We start from the raw sequence: 25,375 nt of genomic DNA on the forward strand, positions 1-25,375 counted from the left end.
GTAGCACTGACACCACGAGGGGGGGCTTTGTTATATAACGACAAGTTTTATTAATAGATGCTGTCACAGCTGCATCGTCTATTCCCAACTCACCCAGGTAGCTAACATTGAGGTCAGGCCAAGCGATTGCTGACACAGAACCAGGTCCAGACAGCATATCCTTTGGGAGCAATTACTCATCAGCCACCTCTATGACTTGCGTAAACGTGTTCATACAAAGCAGGAAGGAACCAGAGTCCCAAAGTATGTTTATGTGAAGGGGGGATGACGAATTGGGGCCAGTTCAACCTTCTTGGGATTCACTATGCCTGCTTCCCCATGCAAATCATGTCAGGTGGTACCATCAAAGGGGTTAAGAACAAAATGGCTATCAAAATTTTGTGCAGCATTTCATCAAAAAATATTTTAATAAAACATATCTATCATGCTTCTCAGAAATCATTCATTAGAAAAGATAGATAATACTTGGAAAAGTGGAGGGCATTAGGAAGGCCACATTCCAGACAGACAGACTCAATCAGAGAAGCAATGGCCTCTAGTCTACAAGACCAAAGTTGAGGATCAAGTGACTTAAAGAGGTGTCATTCATGGATCTCCATAAATGGAAGCCGACTTTAATACAGTTTTATCACATTTTTCCACTCCAACGATGGCTATCACAAATATAGAACACATTTCCTTTGTCTCTTTGAGCCAGATCATACCCTTTGCTTGTTACTAAGTCAAAACCCTTTGTATCCTCTTCATCACCATTTCATTGGACAGAAAATGTTGGGTACATTATGTTGTCTTTATTGCAAACTGCCACACATCATTTTCATCTAAAATACACTTTATTTTAAATTCATCACCAAAATGTAAAATGAAACCATGGAAACAAGAGCATCATTTCCAGAGACAAGTCTGGAAATAACTTTACATTTGCTGTTGATTACTATGAATATATCTGCTTGTGAAGTGCAGCTGGCACAAACAACCTAGAAAAAAACAAGCCCTCCTGAGGTGTCACTGCCACCAGAATCCCACAGGAAACTTCTCAAGACACAGAGACGAGTACACAGGAGCCTGTCATCATCCAGAAAAGTCCTGCTCAGAATGCTGTCCTCCTAGCTGAGCCATCTGAGTGTCCACAGTTCTGCAAAGAAACAGAGCACATATCCATGCCACCTTCAAAGGCCAGAGGGCACCAAACAAACACAGACTACAAGATCCATCTTAGCATAGAGACATTGTCTAGCCAAGTAAGCAGCCTTTCTAGAGCACTGAGTAATACAGCCACTGCATGTATCTGGTAGGAAAAGTTCAGCACCAAAACCGTGTGTGCTCTGCACTAGAGAAAACTGGATTTGTGCATTAACATAGCCTAGACATTTAAGGCATGCATATACATTCTTGCATAGGTTCCATAATTTATTCTGCTTCTCCTAGACATGGAAAATGTCAATGGTATGTAAACATCGTATGTAAAACTCTCCTGAACATTGTGAGATTAGACACCTCTTTCCAAAATGGGCATTTTTCTATATACTTACAGCCTTATCTACATAGCCTAAAGAGGCAGAAATACTTGATGTTCTTTTAAAATAAAATAATTAGGAAGTTATACTCTATATTCAATAGTCTTATCTATTGAGGGGATTTTCTTGGTGCTGGTATGGAATGAGTGAATATGCCCAGTCTGTCAATAGCCACAGCAGTACTTCTGGGAAGGATGAATGCAAGATGAATGTGAACCTCATGTTCAGGAGCTCATGCCTAGCAGTGCCCAACATAAGCTTTGTATTATCAAGATGTAATCGTTCAAGAAGTTTCCATCAATTTGAGACCTTAAATACATTTCAGATTGCCTATATCAGAGGTGGGCAACTATATTCCCTGGAAAGAAGGTGGGATAAAAACAATAGTAAATGCATGCTAACTAAAACTTTTTAACATAATTTCTTGGGAACAAAACCTTGCAGGGAGAAAGGAGAAACATACAGAGCACCTCAATGCTGCAGTAGACACCAGGACAGAGGGAACAGGTCCTCTGCTGTTAACAAGCATGTCTCAAAGCTAAGACAGAAGAAACGGGACCAGCCAAGATAGACAGATTTCTTATTCCCAGCCTGTTTAAGACAATATTTCTCTGCGGCAGATAAGAATTTAGAAACAGGAGCAATCCACATGAAAATAACTTTATACTAGTTCAGAAAGGATAGTTACCCACCTCAGCTGACTGCGAAGTACTTCCCTTTGGCCCCTTAATACCTGTAAGAGGGGATCATCCTCAAATTCTGTGCCATCAGAATCTGCAAAACAAAAGTGTTTCACTTAGTTACTCAAGCGATCCAAAATCACATACATTTCAGTAGATATCTAACTATCAATAACAGAACATTTCTCCTTTCTGGAGCAAGAATGTGTTGCAGTTTTGGTCCAATGGCTATGCTCCCACTTTGACTAAATGCAAAGGACCTGTGACAAATGGACCCTGTCACAAGAACAATCTTGCATATATCCTCTTCTCTGGAGCCTGTATTCAGGGTTTGTGGAACATGTACCCAAGCCAAAAGTAATGTTTACATGCTCCTCGACTGCAAATAACACCAGTCCTTGCCACCACAGCTAATGGGAAAGGTCGCAATTCAACAATATCTGGGCACACATTCAGCAGCCCTGAACTGAAGTGAGGTGCTTGTTATATATGAGCGAAAATACAACAGACTGCAGTTACATTTAAGGAGCATTGAATTCCAAGTATCTGCCATGCCTCCAACTATGTGGCCCACCTCCTACCTTCTGCTTGTTCCAGTAGCTGAGCAGCCATGTCCAGGAGCTCGAGGTGCGAGGATCTTGCAAGATTGTCTGGCATAGTCTTCTTTGGCCCTCTGTCCTTTAGACTCCTCTTTGGTCTGTCTCTGTGAAGAGCTGGAGATTCAGGTGAGGAGAAAAGTCTTTCAGCAACCACCTGGATGACAACAGGGAAAGGAGATTCCTGTTAAATATTCTCATGCCTCAAATAAATAATGCTGTTGTGTGAAGCAACGTTTTCAGAACTTGTGGAAGCCTTACTCCTCATTCCTAAGCCTTTAGCAGTACATGCATTAGTTGCATATATTTGCTTTTGCATTCCTAAGAATCAGTTCATTCAACTTAACTGCCTGAAAGTTTGTACACAAAAATCGTGTATGCTGTGGTGTCAGCCATGCAGATATGTCCGTACCTCTCCCAAGACACGTTGAACTGACTGTTTTGAAGGGCTGATGGGTGGCTCTTTGAAGTCTGTGACTAGTTTTGCTTGGCCTTTCTTGAATCTGCATGGCTTTCGGTCACCTTTGGGTTTGCTGTGCACTTTCTCATCAGACTCAGCTGTCCGTTGACCATGGCACGAAATGGCCTGCTTCAAATGCTTTGTGGTTCCTGAAGGCCTACGTGGGGGAGAACACTCCTGGTATGTGGTGACACAATCCTTTTGCGGGGTTGGTTCCTTCACTACTTGTTCTTGTTTAGGTGTAGGCTCTGTTTTGGAAGATAAGTCCATGTATGCAGGGACTGCAGTCTCTTGGGGAGTTAGTTTCTTCAGTCCCTGCTCTCCAATGAAACCAGAACTCCCAGTTTCCACAAATTCATTCCTGAAGGAAGTGGTTTCTCTGAGTTGCCTGAAGCTTGTTTCCTTTCTCACAGGGTCTGTGCAGGAGCAGAAATGGTATTCATTGAGGGCAGATCCCATGCTTGTGTGGGCTTCAGATGTTGGCAACGCCTCCCTACTTTTGTCCTTCCAGCTGCTGGATTCTGGTAGTTTAACAGCTACATTTTCTACCTGCAGAGAACAATGAAAAAGGCACAAATTGCATCAACTTGGGATAACATGGGATAGTGAGGGGACACCTTTGAACAGATAGGATCTGTGTGCCAATATATGCTGCCTTGTAGAACAGTCTATTTCCACACAAAGGCAAGAAAGGCATAAACATATCCACCACACAGCTCCTCCAAAGAGTACTAACCATCAAGTATATGGGCAGTCATCACATAACTTAACAAACACCAATCTGAGCTGGGGTACATGCATACAATACCATCCCACACTCCAAATACTATAATCAAATGTAACAAAGCCTTCTGGCTAACCTCTGGCTAAACTGGCCTCTGATCTGTCCAAGCCCTGATTGCCGGAGTTCCCATTCTCACAGTGGTTTTGCAAAGTTCATGAAAGTTAAATTTAGGGTTTTTAAAAAGATATTGAGAGAACTTCTGATTACTTGAAATACTTGTAAGCATTTGAACTATTTGAAGCAGATAGTGGAATGGTCGGTACATTATCTGTCAAAGATGTAGACACTGAAAAGAGATCACAAAAAATATCCTTACCATGCTAGCAGCAGGTGCTGGTTGGCTGAAGCTCCTCCAAGCTACAGAGGGCATCACAGCAGCTGCCTTGCTTGCCTCTTCCATTTTCCGTCGCAGGCGCCACTGGAATAGGAGGTCCTCTTCTGGTTTCTTGGAAGGGCAGGACTGAGATCTTTGCGTTAAATGGCAAGAGACAGCAGCAAAGTTACCTGGGAATACAGAAGAGCATTATTACACTGGCCAACACACAATTTGATGCCCCAAGTGTTCATCCTGTTTTAGGATATATTTGGCCTGCTTTTTCAAAAATCGCAGCAGTTTCGCCCTATCAGCTCTAGGTTTTGAGATACAGAACATATACTATATATTAGAACTGAACTGAAAACATGGTTGTTCCAGAGCGCATTTAAATGAACAGGCCCAATAGAGCTGTTATTAGAATACTTCTTTCTGTTTTAAAAGGATATGGCACTTTATCACTGCTACTTATTTCTATGATACAGCACTTTATGAAACCTGTCCCCACTGGGTTGCTTTTAATTACTCTGATTTTATCTGCTTGGATTTTAATGTATTTGTCCATTATTTTATTTTGTGTATTGTTGGAATGTTTTAAGTTTATGTTAATATGTTGTTGTTGTTCGGGCTTGTCCCTGTTGTGAGCCGTCCCAAGTCCCTTCGGGGAGATGGGGCGGGATATAAAAATAAAGTTTATTATTATTTATTATTATATTAGTTGCCATCTGCTCACCCACTGAAAACCATGATTACTATATCTAAGAGCGAATGTAGCCCATACAATGCAATTTTCTGAATCAGCACCCCAAATAACTCCAGGAACAGGCCTAAAAAGACACCAAGAAAAAATGGTTGGTTAGGCTGTGCTGTCATTGGACTATCAATGTGGTATACTGTTAAACAGGGACTTGGGAAATCTATAATCCTCCTCAAGCAATGAAACTCACTTGATGACCTTCGGCCAGTCACTGTCTCTCAGCCTAATGTACTTCACAAGGTTGTCATAAAGACATGGGCAAGAGGGGAACTACTATTCTGAGATCTTTAGAGGAAAACTGAATATAAATGTATTCAAATAAACCAACACATGTTTGTAGGTACTTTGCTACCAAAAAAAAAAAAGTAAGAGATATATGCTATCGATTAGAATAATAGAATCATAAAGTTGGAAGACACCACATAGGCCACCCAGTCCAACACCCTGCCGTGCAGGAAAAGCACAATCAAAATACCAGCAGATGGCCATTCATAGTCAGTTTAAAAGCCTCCAAAGGAGGAACCTCCACCACACTCCAAGGCAATGAATTCTACTGTTAAACAGTTCTTCTTATAGTCAGAAAGTTCCTCCTCATGTTCAGGTGAAATCTACTTTCCTATCATTTGAACCCATTACTTTGAATCCTAGTTTCCAGGGCATCAGAAAACAAGCCTGCTCCCCCTTCCTTATGGCATCCTTTCAAATATTTAAACATCATGTCTCCTCTCAATCTATTCGTAGGTTGTTGTGATGATAATCTCTAAGAATGGTATATGCGACTCCTTTTAAAACACTCTGTTTCTGTCAATGTCCTTCTGTTGAGAGGAAAGGCCTTTGATCCCAGGTCCTACCTTTGAACTGATGTGCTGCAAGGTGAGGTGGGCTGTGCTCAGGCAAGTCCGCAACATCATTTGTAATGGTGGATGGAGAGGTAGAGCCAAGTCCTTCAGAACTCACATGCCTGGAATTACCAGAGGGGGAAGTGCTGCATACAGAAATATGTATGGGAAAAGACAGCTTTTTAGGTAGATGTAGTGGCTGAGGTAAGAGAATAGGGCTAGACAGAGTTTGGAAAAGTTCCTTTTTTATAAACTAGTGTTCCCAGAATTCTCAACTAGCCTTCTCAGTGGCAAGCTAGATGGGAGATGCTAAGAGGTCTAATACAAATGAAGGATGTCTTTAAAGTTCTACATGATAAGAAGTCAAATACAAGGAAGGCTGATACCTTCTCTGCAAGAGTTTGGCTGCTCTCTTCTGAAGGTTCACAGTTTCTGGGTCCAGTGTGGAAGTATCCTGAAAATCACCTTGCTAAAACACACACATACAAAAGAAAAAATCAAGGAGGAGAACTTTCTGTTAGGATCTTGATAAGAGAAAAGTTGCACTTGCACAGCACTGGAATCAAGTGAGCTCATTTCAGAACTCGTGATAGAACGATCTGACTAGATGAACTGACTATCTACTGATCCCAAGCCTCTCTAATTCAGTTACAATATCATTCAGTGCTGTTGAATTGATCTTGCTAATGAGCCCAAAATAATATAAAAGACTTATGCTATAGTTTCCCTTGAGATATTAAACATATCCTCCTAGAAAGTACGTTCTTACTCACCAAGGGGGACAGATCCAGTTCACGACTGGACAACGATGACATTACTCCACTCTGGCTGCTATCTACAAGGAAACAATTTCATTAACTGCTGAGGACCCATAAAATTCAGTCATCTTTACAAAGAGACTATTGTTAGTTCTTAAGATATCCGCACAAACTGGAAGGCTTTTAACTTCCCTAGCCATCATGGGCCTGCAAAGTTCGATCATCACAACTTCTATCACATCTTTGTGGGTGGATTAGACAAGGAACAATTTGATATATTCAGGCTGTCTCCTTTTCATACACTGACTTTTTTAAAGGCTTTGAGCACATACCAATTTATTTGATAACTGGTAAGTTAACGAGAAATCAAAATTGCTATTTTAAAATTTTAGTATATATATGTCTGATGGAACAGCTAGAAGATCAGGCCTCTATTCCTTCTAAGAGGCTAAAGTTCTTGTGACAGCTGGGAACTGACATACAGAGATAGAATAACCAAAGTCACATTGTGAGTCTTTTCTTCTTCTTTCTAAGCTATTTTCCCAACGGAAGGGTTAGCATTGTGACTGTTGTTTCCACAGGGCTTTGTTTTGGGCATCCTCGGGTCTCAGGTTGGAAGAACGCATGTCTTTGTTGATGGTATCCATCCATCTTTTCTTTGGCCATCCACGTGCTCATCGTACTGCAATCTCCAAACAAGTACCTGAAGCTGGTGATGATTCCTTCTTGGCGATGTTGTCTTCAGAGCTACCAGCAAACCACCAGAACTGTGAAGAAGGATCACTGGATGCCGTACGTTCCTTACGTTTAGTGGGCTTCCCATAACGGAATCGCTCAATGTACCTACCCAGAGAAAGGAAATATGGAATCATTTACACAGACATTAATCTACAACAGTTACAGTAGTCTGTTGTAAGCCCACCAAGGACAGCAAAACTTCAACGTGAAATATATTCAGGGATAGAATTCTAGAGGATGTGAACTGAAGGCCTCCACATGAGTATAGTCACACTAATGAAATGGCTAAGGGGCTCACCTGGCAATAACTGATTCATTATCTGAGATAGGCTCCTGGAGCTTCAGTGGGGACAGGGCTTTGGTCCCCACCATCTGCTCCAAGAGAAGGGCCTTTGCTCCCTCAGGAGTCAGGGAGGAAGAGCTGCGCTCAGTCGAGGGCCATGACTCATTAAAGGGGCTCACAGAATCTGAGTTAGATTGTTTTGTTTCTTGATAGCTGATGTCTGGCAGGAAACTCAGGCGTACAGGGCTCAATGTTTCTGCCTTCTTGGAAGAGGTGGGGCAATTCTTGTTCTGCAAACGGGATGGGCTCAGAACCTGGGCACAGGGAGGAGTTTGAAGAATCAGTGATCATGAGAGGCTAACATTACAGCAAAGCTTCAGAAGCATTCAAATCCAGATGAGACACTGCCACGTATTCCCAAAGTTTGATCCAATAACATATTTTTATCTTATCCTTCCAATTTTTAAACTAGTTTGCATTCAGAAGTAAAGAAAAATAACAAAATCATTTATGTTGTAATAATCTTGCATGTTTTCTTTCTAGTTGATCATCCAGCATTCCGGAAAAAAAACAACCTCTGGTTTCATAGTAATTTTAACATTACAATTTCTCCCAACATCATACATATTTTAGTCCAGTATTTCTGGGCCTTTTTGCAAGATCAACAGCTTTGGTAAAATGTCCAAACATTTTCTCACATTTCCAACTTTTGCTAGAACTGCCTTTATACTCGTACGTCTTAGAAAGTCTCTCTGACATCAAGTACCACTTATATATCATTTTATTTTTCAAATCATTACTTAAATTTCAAATTCTTTGTCCAAACCTTCTCCCATCGTTGCAGTTGGATGTATATTTTGAGTTCCTTTAACCATACAACCGTTCACTTGTTCTTTCTCCATTCCATATTCAAACAACTTATACATTTTTGCAATTAATCATCTCTTGAGTACAATAGATTTTCAAACTCAGGTATAACCGTTACAAATCCAAGTAAGTTTTTCTCCATATTAAACTGCTCAGTGATTTGTCTATAGGCAAACTATTGTAAAGAAATGTCACTTCTAAACCAATGATACAGAAAGCACCATAATGGTATCTTTGAATAAATCAATTCTTATATTTATTCCACACTTGCAATAGAGATGGCATCAGCCTAACCATCCACTCATCACTATCCTGTAAAGAACTACGTTAAAAGAAAATAACTAGCATAAGCCGAATTTCACAGCTGAGTGCTCTAAATTTGGGCCACCTAGCTTAAGTCTAATATTGTAATCACAGTACTGTATCATCTAACCAAACTCATACAGCCCACCAGCATTTTCTATTCTTGCCCAAGAACAGAAAATGCCTCCACATTTTGAGCTAACATAGGAATGCGTATTTTAATTTGAAATTAACACTCTGTATTAAGAAAGGGTTATTTCCAACTACTCCCACATGCCTAGATTACCTGGGATCCAGAATATGGATATGATAGTTCTGCCACATTTGCCTATTCTATTGTTGCTGAAGCATTTTATTTTCCTGCCCCATTTCCCACTTTCCATCTCACCGTGTATCGTTGCTCCTCCTTCAGAGGCTGTGTCTGGGATGGGTGGTAATGACTCAGGGAACTGGATGACTCCAAAAAGGGACTTCCCAGCGTGGAGAATATAGCTAAACTGTGAGAAGACAAAGTAGTCTTGTTAGCAATCCCATCCTTCAGCAGAAGAAACAAAGCACAAGATCCCAAGCTTACTAAGAAGAGTGGATATTTTTGCTTTCTTTCTGGACCCTGAGTACCTGAGTCTATAACATATATATGTTTAAATACATTATAGAGAATGAAATTAACGTGTTACGGTAGTAGTATTTCGGATTGTGCTGCTAAAAACTGTTGGTGGGAATTAGGAGTTTTGAGTGGTTCCATAAAAAACAAATAAAACCAACCAGTGACAAAACTGTTTCAAGCACATAATAATCTACAATGAGAATCATTCCAAGAAGCTCTCTATCTGATGATCTACATTAAAACATGGAAGACATTTTAAAGCACTTAGAAACATCCAAAATATATGACCCTTCCTATCGGAATTCCACAATCTTTCTCTGTAAAGTGTACTTAATATTATAGATAAGACCATAGTGCATCTAACTCTGCGTACATCCACATCCAATATGCAATTTTGTTTCTCTTTTTTAAAATATCAAATCAGATCCAATCCTCTTCCTTGTCTCCCTATGGGATATCTTTCTTGGATCTTCCCTAGAAAAGGCACACACCAGCTCTCATACTTGGAATCCATTGTTCCCCATTAGCAAGTTCGACTTTGCAGGCAGATGATCTTGACTACGCAGTGTCTGCCTGCTTTCCTTGATGGCAGTGGAAGTTCTCACGAAGTTTATGAACTAAAGAAAAAGAACATCACTGAGTAATCTCATCCTGCATAATTGATCTGGCTGTCAAGAGCCTCCCATTCAAATCCATAGGTGTTTCTGATAAAGCTGAATTAGCAAAAGATGTTAAGTATAGAAGGAAAGAGCTGGAAAATAAAAGAGGACAAATTGTATGTTTGATGTGCTTGACGTGTAGGAAGAGGCTTTTATCAGAGCTACTGATCCACCAGAAGTGGGGTTTAATCTAGCAACATTTTCTTAAATCTGAGTAGAGCTTTGAAAGTGTAGCTCAAAATGGGTGACAACTGGCCTGATCTCTGGTTCCAAAGATAACTATCACCAAGGCATCTTGCATAGTTACTTCCTATTCAATAGAGACTTCTGAAAAGGGTCAAATTTCTCAAAAACAATGGGATTCACTATGTACAATTTCTGGTCTGCACAGGCTCTTTCAATTGCCTCACAACTACAGAGGTGGCTACTTTTATCTGCCAAAATGACAACCACAACATTCCAAGGTGTAAAGCTTTCTCCTTCTGTTTTAAAAAAGCCAAACATTGTAGGAACGGGATAAGACTATACCTCACATAGTCTGGGACTTTACAAAGTGTTACCTACAGGGTTAACCCAGCCCAGGAAATTATTCAGTTCCTGTTCATCCATTACTAAAACAATTCTGAAAGGTGACAAGAATCCAGGCTTGGCAAGTGTTCTAGAGTCATTTCTAGGTTTGCTGTAGTTCAGAGCATGGGATTCTCCCCTGCATGCAATTTAGTGGAAATTTCCATGGCATTTGTTTTTTCAGTAGACAGTTGCCAAGGTAACCGTTTTGTTCACTTTTTTTACCCTATGAAAGCATCCCATTCACCAACCCTACTATACTATGGAGGAATGAACACAGCAAGCATTCCCCTATCTGGGAGAAAATGTTATGACTCCAAAAACGTCTGATCAAAGGTTGAGAAATTCCTGCTCTAGCATCTTTCTGTGTAGTTCTCACAGCCTGGCAATGTATTCAAAAACAGCCTTTACCCAAAGTGAAACAAGTAAATAGGCTTAGTTGGTATAGGCTGAAATAACCTGAAGGGATGCTCTCAAAAGTACAGTTCTGCAAATCAGAATCCCATGAAAGGAGAAAACCCAGTTCTCAAGGGCTTGAAGCAACTGGCTAGTCTAAGACAATACCATTCATTTGTCGCAAAATGGAGTCTTGCTGGAATCTATACAATATAATCATGCTTGTAGGTACAGAAAATTCTAACTTATGTAGCCATGCGCATTCGATGCAGCTGCACTACCGGCTGGGCAGAGAGCTCAGGTTCTATAATGCGAGGAACTCAGCTTCTATAATTCAAGTCCCTTCTTAGTGGGGTCAGCAGCTCCTGGCAGGTAGTACAGGAATGGCTCCTTGCTACAAAGCCTTTACGCAGAAGTTTCATAGTTGTTCTGCTGACTGCTGTGACAATTTAACAGGCTGCTACTTGTAGCCTACATGTCAGATCTCATTGCCCAAGGAGGAGATAAAACGGGCTGTTCCCCAAGGTCCCCTGGCTAGCAGGTAGAGCTGTGCAGGTTTTGCTAGTGCTAGATTCCTCTTTATGTTACCAGTTTCAAAAATGCAGCAAGTTCCAGAAGCTTCTGAAACATGACTATACAGCCCAAGACTCACAGCAACCCAGTGATTCCGCCATGAACGCCTTCAACAATACAAGATCCCTTCACATACCAATCCAGACTAGCAAGGCCATGTCATTGAATTCTGTAAGTAATGATGGTTCATCATGACTCTTTTAATGTAGGCTCATGACACTTGAGTGCTACAGCTAGTTAAAAATAAATCAACTAGCAAGAATATTGTCTATTAAAACCATTTTACAGTACATTAGCAGCAGATGGCACACAGAGAGAGAAGGTGATTCAATAATTATTTCCATTAGCTTTGCTCAACAGATTACCAAGCATTTTGAACTATAAATGTGCCTGTACTTTCACAAGCTGACTTAATGTACTTTGTAGTATGGAAGGCTTGGGAGATGGGGTGCTAAGGAAAACCAACAAGACTCCAATAGAGTTGAAAAGAGAGCCAAAAAGGAATTTAGAAACACCCAAAAGACACAATATCACAGTTTAGGACATTCTCTCAAAGAAGTAGTTTCAAATGCTGGATATGTTGATTCAGAAAGCCAGTCATCAAACTGGGGGGGGGGGGGGTGCTTTTGATCTTTCCTAATTTAAAGTGCAGAATAGGGTAATATACAAAAGAAAAAGTTCCTTTGTAATTCCATTTTATAAAAACAGCCTAACACAACTTTTTCTCTTACAAGTTTTTGCCACTGAATCACTCAACCTGCAGTGCCCAGAAGAAGACTGGCAAGACAGAAAGAATAAAATAGGCATGAGCAGTAAAACATTACAAGGACCAATTCCCCAAACAGAGGAGGGCGGGAACAAAGATCTACTAGTACCTTTTCAAATATTTTTGTCATAGAAAATTCAACAGAAATATGCACTCCTTCAATTAGTATAGCTTTAATTACAGTTCTTGCACACACACAAACTCTTTGTTTGATATCATGTCACTTGATAAAACATGCTACAAAATGGTTAAGGCAACCTCAGTTTCCCTGTGCTTGGTTTCAAAGTGGCATCCTTAGGTTGGTAGGTTTCAAGAATGCTGCTGTAGTAGGCTCATAAACCAGACTGTCTTTGCATTTTAATATGGTGGCACAAAGCGAAGAATACCCCCAACTCAGATGGGTTTAAATAAATGGCTTGAGGTTACTTCATGGCACCCGCTCAAACTTGAATCGGTCCTTTCTGAATGTGCATGTCCTTGTTTATATTCTGGCTTGCCCTGCTTTCTGGCAACAGATGCCACAGTTGTCAGCATTCATGGGATGACAGGAAAGCATCTCAGCATTTGCAAACCTTCCTCTTCCTTGTGTGATCATCAACCATGTACCAGATACTGTCATCATAAGTCAATCCCCATTCATGCCAATGGCTAATTTCCAGATTTCAACTGGTCAAGACTATATCTTTTTTCAGAAGGATCGGGTTTAATATCTGTAAGATATTTTTATGTGGAAGACATGCAGTTTCTTTGCTGCCCTTTTTATTTAAGTCTTAGGAAATATCTATCTTGCCTCTTTGATTACATATAAAGAAAAAGCTTTTCCATGTTCTCTTTAACCAGAAATTCACATTTTTCCCAAGAAAACAAACAGGAAAGTTTAATAAACTGCCATTGGATTATTTTGAAGATTATGTCTATTTATTGATCCACCTCTGAAGGTATGCAATCAGAAAGGAATATGGTGGTACAAGCAATAATGGGCTGAAATGGGCTCTTGATATATCAGCTCCATTCAATACAATGGGTGCCAGTCCAGAGAAACAAAAGGGTGCTTTACGATGTTGGCCATTTCAATGGAAGTCCCAGGAGGGGGATCCAACTTGGTGACAGAGAGAAGATTCCGAGAAATATATCAGTTCATATCAGGGGAAACTGTAAAAGACCCAGAGGCTCTTGCACAAACTCATTGTGTGCCCCCGAGTGTCCCCGGGGTATTGTGTGGGGATTATGATAATTATGAGACTACATCCCGAGGGCCGAGAGACAGTGGGGAAACATTCCTGGGGAAATTCATGAAAGGTTACTACAGGACAAGTGGAGAAAGCAATGCAGGCTCGCTGTATGTCCCAATGGAGCTGTGGATCATAATTCATAATTTTGGGGTCTAATTTTCAATAACACACTGAGAGGGATTGTTTCAAGGATGAAATGTGAAGAAGAAACACGTGCAATACCTTGACCTCATTGAAAGAAAGCTACTATAAACATGTAAATCAACACTGATCCGGCTACATATACCAATTGCGATACATAAATAGCCTAAAACTAAAACTAATTTATAATTAAACAACAAAATAATCTGGCCATTTCTAAAATAGTTCAATTAATTTATTTGTGTTCAGAAAAACAAAAATGTTTGCTCCAAATTTTACATACATCTGGGTAACCATTTAAAATGCTAGATGCTTATAAAAGCTCAAAACTATGACTGAATTCCCAAGTGGCAACTATTTTGGATGCAAAATTGAACTGTTAGTAATCCAATTATCCCAGTGTAGTATTCACTGAAAGCAGCATGATTTGACCTCAAATGACCGAGTAGAATGAAGTGAACCTGTCTACTTGCTGGGCCTGTTTTTCACCCACAAACACAAGAAAATGTGTTCAGAACATCCACATATAACCACAATTGCCTAGTGATATCTGCATATCATACTACTGTTAGCGATACGATTTATTTATTTATTTATTTTATTCTATTTATATCCTGCCTTTCTCTTGAGGGGACTCAAGGTGGCTTTACACATGGCAACTAGACAACAGTCAATGAATACATTTAAGTTAAAATTTAAAAATTTGAGTTAAAATGCACATTAAAACATATAAAAATTATAATCACTATTAAAATCACGCCATCCATAATCATAATCTGAGGCCATTCCAAGAATTATTGCACATATTTCTTAGTTATTACTGCACTGTAGTTAATATCCAGAGGTTTGACCCCAGAGCCAGGTTTTCACTTTCCTTCTGAAAGCCAGGAGGGAGGAAGCTGTTCTATTATCACTGGGGAAGGAATTCCATAGTCAAGGGGCCAACAATGAGAAGACTTTGTCTCTCATTCCCACCAGACACACCTCCGAAGGTGGGGCTGAGAGCAGGGCCTCCCACGACAATCTTAATCTCCTAAGTGGTTCATAGGAGGAGATATGTTCGGACAGATAAGCTAGCCTAAACTGTTTAGGGCTTTATAGGCTAAAGGCAGCACTTCGAATTGTGCTCAGGAGCAAACTGGCAGCCAGTGGAGCTGGCGCAACCGGGGAGTTGCATGCTCCTTGTACGCCGCTCCGGTGATCAACCTGGCTGCTGTCCGTTGGATTATTTGAAGCTTCCGAACAGTCTTCAAAGGCAACCCCGTATAGAGCGCAAACACAATAAAAAGAAATATTAATAAAGTAGACAATACTTTACTCTCAGGGAAAAACAGAAGTACACTTAGGCTTTTGGGGTTTTTTAATATTATAATCTAGATATTATTATATATAATTTTTATATATAATGTTATTATCATTTTATATGTTTTAATGTGCATTCTAACACACCCAGTGGAGAAGTGTGTTAAAGCACTAAGCTGCTGAACTTGCAGACCGAAAGGTCCTAGGTTCAAATCCCAGAAGCGGAGTGAGCACCCGCTGTTAGCTCCAGCTTCTGCCAACCTAGCAGTTCAAAAACATGCAAATGGGAGCGGTATCAATAGGTACCGCTCCGGCGGGAAGGTAACGGTGCAGTCATGCACCACATGACCTTGGAGGTGTCTACGGACAACGCCGGCTCTTCGGCATTACCATTTATGTGTTTTAAATGCAATTTTTTATCCTGTATTTTTGTTTTAATTGATATACAGTAGAGTCTCACTTATCCAAGCCTTGCTTATCCAAGCCTCTGGATAATCCAAGCCATTTTTGTAGTCAATGTTTTCAATATATCGTGATATTTTGGTGCTAAATTCGTAAATACAGTAATTACAACATAACATTACTGCGTATTGAACTGCTTTTTATGTCAAATTTGTTGTAAAACATGTTTTGGTGCTTAATTTGTAAAATCATAACCTAATTTGATGTTTAATAGGCTTTTACTTAATCCCTCCTTATTGTCCAAGATATTCGCTTATCCAAGCTTCTGCCGGCCCGTTTAGCTTGGATAAGTGAGACTCTACTGTATTGTATTACTGCTTTATCTTTTTATAGTGTGATTTGTATTATGTTGCCTATATTTTGTCCTATGTTGTTTGGGCCTCTGCCCCATGCAAGCCGCCCCGAGTCCCCACGGGGAGATGGTAGCGGGATATAAATAAAGTTTTATTATTATTATTATTATTATTATTATTATTATTATTATTCGGCTTAGAAATGGAGATGACCACCAACCCCCAGAGTCAGACATGACTGGACTTAACGTCAGGAGAAACATTTACCTTTTAATCTAATATAGATAAACTGGTGAACTGAGGCCTACCTCTACCCCTGAAGCCTTTCCCGCTTTTCCCAAAACAAACTTACCGCCCCGATGGTCACTTAGCAACCGAAAGAGGAAGCCACCCCAAAGGACGCCGGGTAAACCATTCCCCACCTTCAGCATCGGCTCCGGTATTGGACTACCTTTCCCAAGATGCTTTGCGAGCTACGTAACCGGAACCACGGGGACGTTCTGGGGTTCAACTATTGTTGCGGGGAACCTGAAAGCCTGCAGCTGATTTCAGCAGCTGCAACTTCCGGATGCGTTCACTTCCGGCTTTTCCGCTGTTGCTGTGCCGCCACTTCCGCCGTTTTGCTTGGGCCTACAGTTCCCGGCATGCAGTGCTCCGGAGGCGGTTTTTCTGCTTCGTGTAAACACCCGAAGGGAGCAAAAGGAAGCGGTAAGAGTACCGGGAAAACGCCGCCCGGGATCCGTTGCAGGCAGCGCCTCGGCTGCCTTTTCCTGACAACCCAAAAGGCCTCGAAACGTAAGAAAGCGCGCGTGATCCCTTGTTTCTGATGAAGTAGACCAGGCATGTGTCAACTTTGGCCCTCCAGTTGTTTTGGACTTCAACTCCCATCATTCCTCACAGCCTGAGGGCCAAAGTTGGCCCATGCCTGAGTTATAGAGACGGGAACGTCAGATGTTATGCAGACATCCTACAGAAAAGGGAATAATTAATCATCATTATAGGTAACAAAATTTGGAAAAAAAATCTGTTCCTGGTTTGAAAGTGTTATTTCCTGCAGTACTTACTTTGAAAGTACAGTAGAGTCTCACTTATCCAAGCCTCGCTTATCCAAGCCTCTGGATAATCCAAGCCATTTTTGTAGTCAATGTTTTCAATATATCATGATATTTTGGTGCTAAATTCGTAAATACAGTAATTACAACATAACATTACTGCATATTGAACTACTTTTTCTGTCAAATTGGTTGTATAACATGTTTTGGTGCTTAATTTGTAAAATCATAACCTAATTTGATGTTTAATAGGCTTTTCCTTAATCCCTCCTTATTATCCAAGATATTCGCTTATCCAAGCTTCTGCCAGCCCGTTTAGCTTGGATAAGTGAGACTCTACTGTAGTTGCCATATTCCAGCAACTTCATTTCTGCAGCTTCCACAAACTATGTTGAATTGTGCTGTCGAAAGCTTTCATGGCCAGAATCAATGGTTAGCTGTGAGTTTTCTGGGCTGTATTGCCATGGAGCCCACTGTGACGCCATGGGTTAAACCGTTGAGCTGTTGAATGAAAAGTTGCTGGTTTGAATTTGGGGAGCAGGTTGAGTGCTCGCTGTTAGCCCCAGTTTTTGCCAATTCGAAAACATACAAATGTGAATAGATCAATACCCTGTTTCCCCTAAAATAAGACATCCCCAGATAATAAAACCTAGTAGAGGTTTTGCTGAATTGCTAAATATAAGGCTTCCCCCGAAAGTAAAACCTATCAAAGTTTTTGTTTGGAAGCATGCCCGCCGAACACGACACCAGAGCATGCAGGATCGGTAAATGTACGTACCATAAAGTGTTGTACATAGAAATATTGGTAGTAACAAGAAATTCTTGATAGGATACACAGTTTGTCTGATTATGCTGTACAGTATATAATAAACCTTCATTTTTTTGTTCAACAATAAATGTGAATTCTTCTTCATGAAAAAATAAGACATCCCCTGAAAATAAGACCTAGAGTATCTTTGGGAGCAAAAATTAATATAAGACAACAGTAGGTATCGCTTCAGCAGGAAGGTAGCAGCACTCCTTGCAGTCATGCCAGCCACATGACCTTGGAGGTGTCTACAGACTTAGAAAAGGAGATGAGCACCAACCCCCAAGTCGGACACAACTAGACATCAGGGGAAACCTTTACTTTACTTATGGCCATGTTCCAGAAGCATTATCTTCTGACGTTTCAGCCACATCTATAGCAGGCATCCTCAGAGGTTGTGAGGTCTGTTGGAAACTAAGCAAGTTTATATATCTGGGGGAAGTCCAGGGTGGGAGAAAGAACTCTTGTCTGAGATACTTTGATTGTGCTTTTCCAGCATGGCAAGGGGTTGGACTAGATTGCCCATGTGGTCTCTTCCAACACTATGATTTTATGTTGCCCATGTGGTCTCTTCCAACACCATGATTTTATGTTGCGGCCAGAAACCACCACAATACAGAGGATGATGGGGGGCAGTAAAGGTGGCTGTCCAGTGATGCCAAACTTTGTTTGCTATCATTGGGCAATTGGGACTCTCTCCTGCCTCCGCAGTGACCAGGGGATGCTTGTGTACCCATTTGGTATGCGCCACATCAGATTAGTACCAGGATAGCAGTTTCAGTGTAGGTTTGCCCCTTGTCTTTCTGTTTCGTATAACTTTCACATGAGTATTCTGAAGAATAGCATGTGTAAGACTAAAATTTTCCTGATTCTACAAAAACATGATTAACCCATGCAGTTTGTCACATAACGTCTTTTAAATGTCTACTTGTCTTCAAGCACTCAGTCTGTCCCAGATGAGAAGTGCCATAGCAGTGTTGTTTTTCTCTTTCAGGGAACAGAATATTTGATAAACATGCTGCCTACAAAGGTGAAAACAGAAAAGCCAGGTAGGCTGCCTTGGAAGCATGTTGCTAAGAATAGCAAAAGCCAGTCATTGTCACGATAATCTTTTTTTTTTTACAGTGGCAACAGAAGGAAGTTGTTGGGCCCCCAGGAGTGCCATTTAATCCTCCCAGCCAGGAGCAAGGAATCTCTGGTAGAGGCCCACAGCATGTCACAAAACAAAATGTCATTGCTGCCCAGTCCCTTTTTTCCCCTTTTTGAAAAGATATAGCATTCATGCTCATTGCTTTGGGCAAGTGTTGCATAAGTCATCCACCTCCAACTGTACTCCTACACAATGTAACAGGAAAGAGGTTGTTTTTGGGAAGTCAGTGTGATAATTTTGATTTGGGAAGTCATGACTTGAAAGAGTCATCCAAAGAGAAAGTATGAAAACATATTTTCTGAAGAATAAAACTCTATTTTGTGGTCCTACTCCAGATCTGGAGACCGCCAATGCTCGAACCCGCCTTGATGCTGTGCTGCAGTGCCTGCTGGAGAAGACCGATGTTGACCGGTGTGTATTGGTAGCCTGCAAGATGAACCCTTAGAATGACCTTGATACCTTCAGTTATGAAGGCTCTGGCATAGATAGGGATAAAGGCAGCTATTTTCAGTCTAGGGCCAAGTTTGAATGTGTCTTGTTGGCTGTGTTCCAGCAAGATGAGAGTTAAAGGGACTGGACAGGACTAAAGTGATACGGGGTTGGAAGTGGATATAATTCTTCTCTATTAAAGTACACAAAGGACAGTATTGGCAAGCTCTTAAGTGGGAAACCAAATTAAATAAGCCTCCTTTTTCTCTTTAATTTGTTTCTTCAGGGAACAAATGGAAGAGGATTCTGGGAAGACAGCATCGGATGTCCTCTGCAAGTAAGGAGCCTATATAGTTTTTCACAAACTGTTATTGATTTCACTAGTTCCCATTTATGTACCATCTTTCAGTAGGAATACCCATCTCAATTAGCTATTTTGTCCTAGTAAGAACATCTCAGGATGCAAATAACTTACTAGCCCAAGTTTACAACCCAAGATCGTACAGTGACTAGGGGGAGCATAATCCTCTATTTGTGCAGTTCTGTCTGCCTACCCTGTACCAGCAGCTGTTCAGCCCACTGCTTACTTGTAAGGAGGCGAGGAAGGCAATTACGATTATGGAAAGACTCGAAAGAGGAAGAAATATGAGTGTACTGATAAATTATGCATTCTGCCTTTTTTTTTCCTTCTCCTGGAAGCTGAAATCCCATCTTGATTGTCTGAATTGCTTCCTTTCCAATAAACCACAGGAGACCTTCCCAGGGCTGTACAGCTTTCTCCCTGTGTAATTTATAGCACTATAATAGCACTTTGTTTGCCATGGTTCCATTCTGTGGCATCCAGGGATTTCCAGTTCAGGGAAAGTTATTTGAAATCTTCAGCCAGGGCTGTTTTGGAGGGAACACAAAGGATTAGAAAATAGTTTCCTGGCCCTCATCCAAAAGGAGACACGGGCACATGTCATAGACTTCTAATTACTTGCATGGCTGAGTAGGGTTTAGAATCTGAGACTCTCGGACCATAGTTCAGTAGTTTTGCTTTTATTTGTTTTGTTTCGGGGTTTTTTGTGGTTTTTTTGTTTGTTTGTTTGTTTTTGTTTTTTTTTTTTGCATTGCTTTGGTCTCTTCAGAGTCCTGGACCATAAGATAAAATGGACTTCATGGACATTTCCAGGATCATCTTTTAGCATAAGCTTTGAGACCACTTATCTTGCGTAACATATCAAAAATTCATTTTTAAAGCCTCTAGTTTGTGTATGTGTTTTGAGCTTTTGGGGTACAAATTACACCTCAAAGACAAAAAATTCACCCTGCATCCACCCCAGTTGCCCACGAGGATTTACTATAACATTCTGTTCCACAGAGATTCCCAAGAGCTGCCTCTGGAATGTCCTGCACCAGACAAAATGGTGATGACTATACACACTGTCTGCTTACTGTGCCCGAGCTGCAAGCAGCCTTAGACAATTCCCTCAGGAAACAGAAACCAAATTCATTTCTCCCTAAGTTTATAACACTGCTTCTTAAACTGTGGGTCCTGACCCCAAATGCGGCCCCCTTAATTCAGTGTTAGTGTCACACAAGAATTGGCATCAGTAAAAAGTTTTTGAATGCCACCCATTTACACAAATTTGTTAGCAATAACATGCAGTGTTTACAACAGAGTCTGCAGAACACACTTCAGCTGTGCTCCACAAAAACAAAATCAGCCTGTTTAGCAAGCCTTGTTAATTCTGAGTCATTATCAGTACATATTTGATTTTTATGCTTATTTTATATACCTGTATACCTGGGGTCACATAGACAGAACTATATGTACCATATGGCCTGTCTTATTCCCCTAAATGGTTTGCTGCTCTTGCATGTAGTGGATGTGTTTCTAAGACTAGTACTAAAGTACAACTTAGCGCACCCTCCAATCCGTTTTTCTGTTTGAAGTAGAGGAAAGAGTGCCATCTTGTGCTTTGCCTTAGACAGCAAAACATCTTGATCCTGCCATATTTGATTATTTTTGAACTTAAAATATGGGCAAAGGCATATGCTTGATGGTACTTCTTTGGACATAGAGTGGTGCCATATTCTTTATCCTGACCTACCAGTATAGGTTTGGATGGACAACTAGGTTCCTTACAACTGACCGTACAGTCTGGGACGGGCCACATTGGACAGTCAAGGCATACAATAAAAATAGGTTGGGAATAGACTTCCTCCCTTTTTTTGTCAAGCTTGCCTAAGCTGATCATTACAACCACAGTTTTCTTCTCTGAACCCTTTCTAACTTCTCTTGCTTTGTGGTTGCAGGGACTCTTCTCCTACTGCCACAGGAAAGAGGTATGGTTTTCACTGCATCTTCTCTACCTACTGGTGACTCTTGTGCAGGAAACTTAAGATGTAAACATTTTCCCATTCTGCTCCCAGCCATTCATGGGATATGCAGACATATGTATGTGTTGTGTGCAAGAGAGAGAATAGTACATGCGCATGAATTTCAGCTTGCAAAATTTCACCCAAAATTTCAATCCATATGTAGCTGTTGAAGAACTACTGTGCAGGTCCTTAGATGGGTAAACCCTTCATCCACCTTCTGGATCTCCATCATGTAGCTTGTTCTTCAAAGCATGGCCACCTGCTGTGTTGTCTTTTCATGGCCTCCTGACCTTTTTCAGTCTATGCAGGGATTCATGGAGCGTTAGACCTGACTGATCAGGTCATCTAATCCAAAGGTTCTTCTGCATACTTTGAGCCATAACTCTCAGACATTCCAACCAACATGGCCAGTGATTCTAGGAAGCCCAAAATATCTGGAGGACAAAATGTCAGAAAATGTCTCACCAACCACTTACTCACTTTTCAAATAATCTTTTTTTGAACTCAGGCCCTCCGCACGGTTTTCCCACCACCGTCGCAAGAAGAGGAAGGAAACAGATGATGGTCTCACTGAAAGTGGGCAGCAAAAACAGAGTGAGTAAAAATGCTGGATGCCTTTTTTTGCTTTGGGCCAAAGATCTGATCTTGTGAGCTTTCTACTGGTTTCCGTGAAAAGCAACAATCAGCATCGAAAGGACTGACTCTCTTAACAATATGTATCTGAAATGCTTGTCTCCTGCAGACACTTATGTAATCAAGCTGTTCGACAGAAGTGTAGACCTGGCACAGTTCTCTGAGAATACTCCCCTGTACCCCATCTGTCGGGCCTGGATGAAGAATAGCCCCACCGTGCGGGAGCAGGAACGATCTCCTAGCCCTCAAATAGCCAGCCTTCCTGAGGATGAGGAGGTACTGTATCAAGTGGCACTGCATCTGGAAAAAGGGACTTCATACAGTCAATTAGAGTGCTCTCTCAGTCCTAAAATCCATCTTGGTTGCCAGATTGAAAGCTAGAGAGGGCCTGTCACACAAGTTGATAACAAACAACAGTGAAATTATGTGCTGCAATTCTCTCTTCTATATAGCCATTACTTTGGCAACCCTACTTACAACAGGCTTTGAAGGCAGTACATTCTTTTTATTTCTGTGGAACTGAGCTTTAACATCAATTGTTTAAAAGACCCTATTAAGTCTATCTGAGCCCAATCTATGTAATTTTGTACTATTTATATACTTTACATTCAAGAGATTTTAGAGACTTTAGATAATTGACTTGTTGGTACTCTTTAACTAGAATAGAAATGCTTGCGAGTTTTGTTACGGCATTTAGATATTTCAAAACTATATATATATACACACACACACACACAATGTAACTTAGTAAATTCTCACTTATATAATATTAATTTGCTAACAAATGGAATTTAATTTTTAGATTTATATGGCAATAGTTAAAATTAGATAAAAGACATGTAAAGAACTAGAAGAGAAGATAGGAGGAACATTGAACAGTGTATTGGTAGTATGTCAATATGGCAACTGTGTAGTAATTGCAATTGTGTCTTTTCTCTCCATGGTCTTTAATCCCAGGGAACTGAGGGTCTGAATGGAAAGATCCAAGATGTTTTTAAGATGCCGTCTCCAACTGCCTGCCAGGCAAATGCCATGGGCGAGCCGGTGAACCTACGTATCCCATCCCCACTGGAGCCTGAAGAGGAGACAAAACCGGTTATTGACATGGTCAGAACACCTGAAAGCTTGGGAACAGAAGAGGGAGAAAAGTAATATGGGCAGTCTCCAGTGTCAAATGGAAGGCATGTTAAAAGCTGTGTCAAGGCCAGAGATTTCCCACTGTTTACATTCTCCCCGTGCATGACCTTGTCAATGAGCAACATAAGGCAGTAGCTTCAGATTATGAAGTCCTTGGAAAACTTACATATGGGGAATTGGCCATGTATAAAACGCTGTCTTTTCTGTTTTCCATTACTTTTCAGTGGTTTATGTATCAAACTAGTTATGATTTTTTGATAGTTCAATTACAGCCAATTTTTAGGATGAATACCCTGAGCATAGTAATGAGAGGTGAGAACTAAAATATAGTGAGGAGCAAAGTCATTGTATGAAGTGCAGAGAAGGCATTTGTTTCTTTTTTAATCTTAGTTTGGGTGTATTTTGCCACAATGCTGGGTTGAGTTGGACTGGGATTTCCAGCCATCAGTTGAGCCCTCAGTAAACCAGCATATACCATGGAAATTCCAGGGTTTTGTTGCTCATCGTGTACTTTGGAGAGTGAATGATGTGATTTGCTGATTCTGCTTGTCAAGAATTCCTTTATTTAAAACCCTGAGCGGCTTTAGTATGAGCAAAATGCTGATGTCTTGTCTTTTCCCCCACATGGCCTTCCCCCAGGCTTCCGACACAGTACCGTCAATGTCCAGCCTCATCTACAAGAACATGGACCGGTGGAAGAAGATCCGACAGAGGTAGGAGGCCTGTGGGTCAAAGGCAGGTGGAGAAGTTTACAAAACGCACGATGGAGGCAGTTGAAAAGGGTGGGGAATCTTGGGCCCTCCAGATGTTTTGCACTATATTATGTCATGACGGACACTAGTTCGAAATGTGACCAATATACAACAGTGTGAGACATCTGAAAACATCACAACTCACTTTTGCACCAGAAGAGTCTTATAATTTACTAGGAAATTCCAAGTGAATTCAAAACCTTAAAATATAGTTTTAAAGCAGAGGTCTGAGTTTTGTGGTTGGTTAGATTGTTTGAATTATAGCTTCCATGGTCCTTTACCACTGGCCACGCTAATTTGGGCAGATGGGAGTCGTTGTCCATATCTAGGATGGAGGAAGCATAATGCAAACATAATATGAACTCCAATTGACTTGTCCCCTGCCCCTTTCACAGGTGGAAAGAGGCCTCACACAAAAACCAGTTGCGATATGCAGAGAGTATGAAGATCTTGAAGGAGATGTATGAGCGGCAGTGAGACCCAAGGCTGCTTTTACACACAGCTGTATTCCTCTTATGGCCATTGTCGTTTGGGGCTTGTGATCCTGGGAATCCATTTTGTTTTGTGGATTTGTATTTCCTCCTGATTTTGTGTAGCAATAAATATTTGGAGAATGTGAGGCAGTGTATGTAGAAATATACCTCAGCTAATGATGCTTGTGGACAACCACTATGTCAGACTACACAGAGAAGCCATTGCAATCCACAAGCATGTGGACAATTTCAACAAAAAGGAGGAAGCCATGAAAATGAACAAAATCTGGCTACAAGTATTTAAAAAACTCTAAAATCAGGACAGTAAATAAAGAACAACACTCTGAAAACAGGGCAATTCCAGACATGAAACAATCAGGGCCAGCTAACACCGCCCAACAAAGGATTCCCCGGGCAGAAATCGGTTCCGGAACTCCCAGAAATCCTAACAGTTGGTAAACTGGCTGAGATTTCTGGGAGTTGTAGGCCAAAAACATCGGAACCTCAGGTTGAGAACCACTGAGTTAGAAGGATCCCTCTTCTTTACTGAACATAGCATTTGATGAATCTTAGTGGGTCTGTAGATAGTTCATAGGTTATGTTTCTTCATCAGCTTCCCTATGTGGTCAGTGGTTCCCTAGAGGGAAAGTGTGCTTACCATATACCAAGGGAACCACTGAC

General features: G+C 40.9%; 2 protein-coding genes across 7 annotated transcripts; one reads left to right on the forward strand and one right to left on the reverse strand.

The window, feature by feature from the left end:
* Positions 1-771: 771 nt before the first annotated feature.
* proser3 (proline and serine rich 3) lies at positions 772-16,373 on the reverse strand. Of its 4 annotated transcripts, none has more exons than XM_008117080.3 (13): positions 16,246-16,373; positions 10,006-10,119; positions 9,284-9,392; positions 7,741-8,039; positions 7,408-7,547; positions 6,720-6,781; positions 6,333-6,415; positions 5,959-6,092; positions 4,354-4,541; positions 3,206-3,802; positions 2,779-2,950; positions 2,210-2,291; positions 772-1,135 (listed from the first exon to the last, which is right to left on the reverse strand). In XM_008117080.3, the coding sequence occupies exons 2-13, from the start codon at positions 10,014-10,016 to the stop codon at positions 1,072-1,074; spliced, it is 1,941 nt and encodes a 646-aa protein (XP_008115287.1). In that variant the 5' UTR covers positions 10,017-10,119; positions 16,246-16,373; the 3' UTR covers positions 772-1,071. The 4 variants fall into 4 exon arrangements, with proteins under 4 accessions (XP_008115287.1, XP_003224995.1, XP_008115286.1 ...); XM_003224947.4 differs by having other exon boundaries at positions 9,994-10,119; XM_008117079.3 differs by lacking the exon at positions 16,246-16,373 and adding an exon at positions 16,202-16,225 and having other exon boundaries at positions 9,994-10,119.
* Positions 16,374-16,476: 103 nt separating this feature from the next.
* lin37 (lin-37 DREAM MuvB core complex component) lies at positions 16,477-24,840 on the forward strand. Of its 3 annotated transcripts, none has more exons than XM_008117078.3 (10): positions 16,477-16,601; positions 18,748-18,802; positions 19,239-19,314; positions 19,619-19,669; positions 21,634-21,663; positions 22,208-22,293; positions 22,442-22,608; positions 23,290-23,439; positions 24,109-24,182; positions 24,617-24,840. In XM_008117078.3, the coding sequence occupies exons 2-10, from the start codon at positions 18,769-18,771 to the stop codon at positions 24,696-24,698; spliced, it is 750 nt and encodes a 249-aa protein (XP_008115285.2). In that variant the 5' UTR covers positions 16,477-16,601; positions 18,748-18,768; the 3' UTR covers positions 24,699-24,840. The 3 variants fall into 3 exon arrangements, 2 of the variants coding, with proteins under 2 accessions (XP_008115285.2, XP_003225014.2); XR_010000788.1 differs by having other exon boundaries at positions 16,493-16,688; positions 23,290-23,513; positions 24,617-24,659; XM_003224966.3 differs by having other exon boundaries at positions 16,493-16,688.
* Positions 24,841-25,375: the final 535 nt, after the last annotated feature.

Source organism: Anolis carolinensis, unplaced genomic scaffold (genome assembly GCF_035594765.1).
Source record: "Anolis carolinensis isolate JA03-04 unplaced genomic scaffold, rAnoCar3.1.pri scaffold_10, whole genome shotgun sequence".
Lineage (NCBI taxonomy): Eukaryota > Metazoa > Chordata > Lepidosauria > Squamata > Dactyloidae > Anolis > Anolis carolinensis.

Coding starts and splice junctions, on each gene's coding strand:
- proser3 (XM_003224947.4), bottom strand. CDS start 10,016: ATGGATTCCAAGTATGAGAGCTG. Junction 7,548..7,740: donor AATGAATCAGTTATTGCCAG/GTGAGCCCCTTA, acceptor TTCTCTGGGTAG/GTACATTGAGCGATTCCGTT. Junction 4,542..5,958: donor TGCAGCACATCAGTTCAAAG/GTAGGACCTGGG, acceptor CTGTATTCCCAG/GTAACTTTGCTGCTGTCTCT.
- lin37 (XM_008117078.3), top strand. CDS start 18,769: ATGCTGCCTACAAAGGTGAAAACAGAAAAGCCAG. Junction 19,670..21,633: donor GCATCGGATGTCCTCTGCAA/GTAAGGAGCCTA, acceptor TTGTGGTTGCAG/GGACTCTTCTCCTACTGCCA. Junction 22,294..22,441: donor AAGTGGGCAGCAAAAACAGA/GTGAGTAAAAAT, acceptor TGTCTCCTGCAG/ACACTTATGTAATCAAGCTG.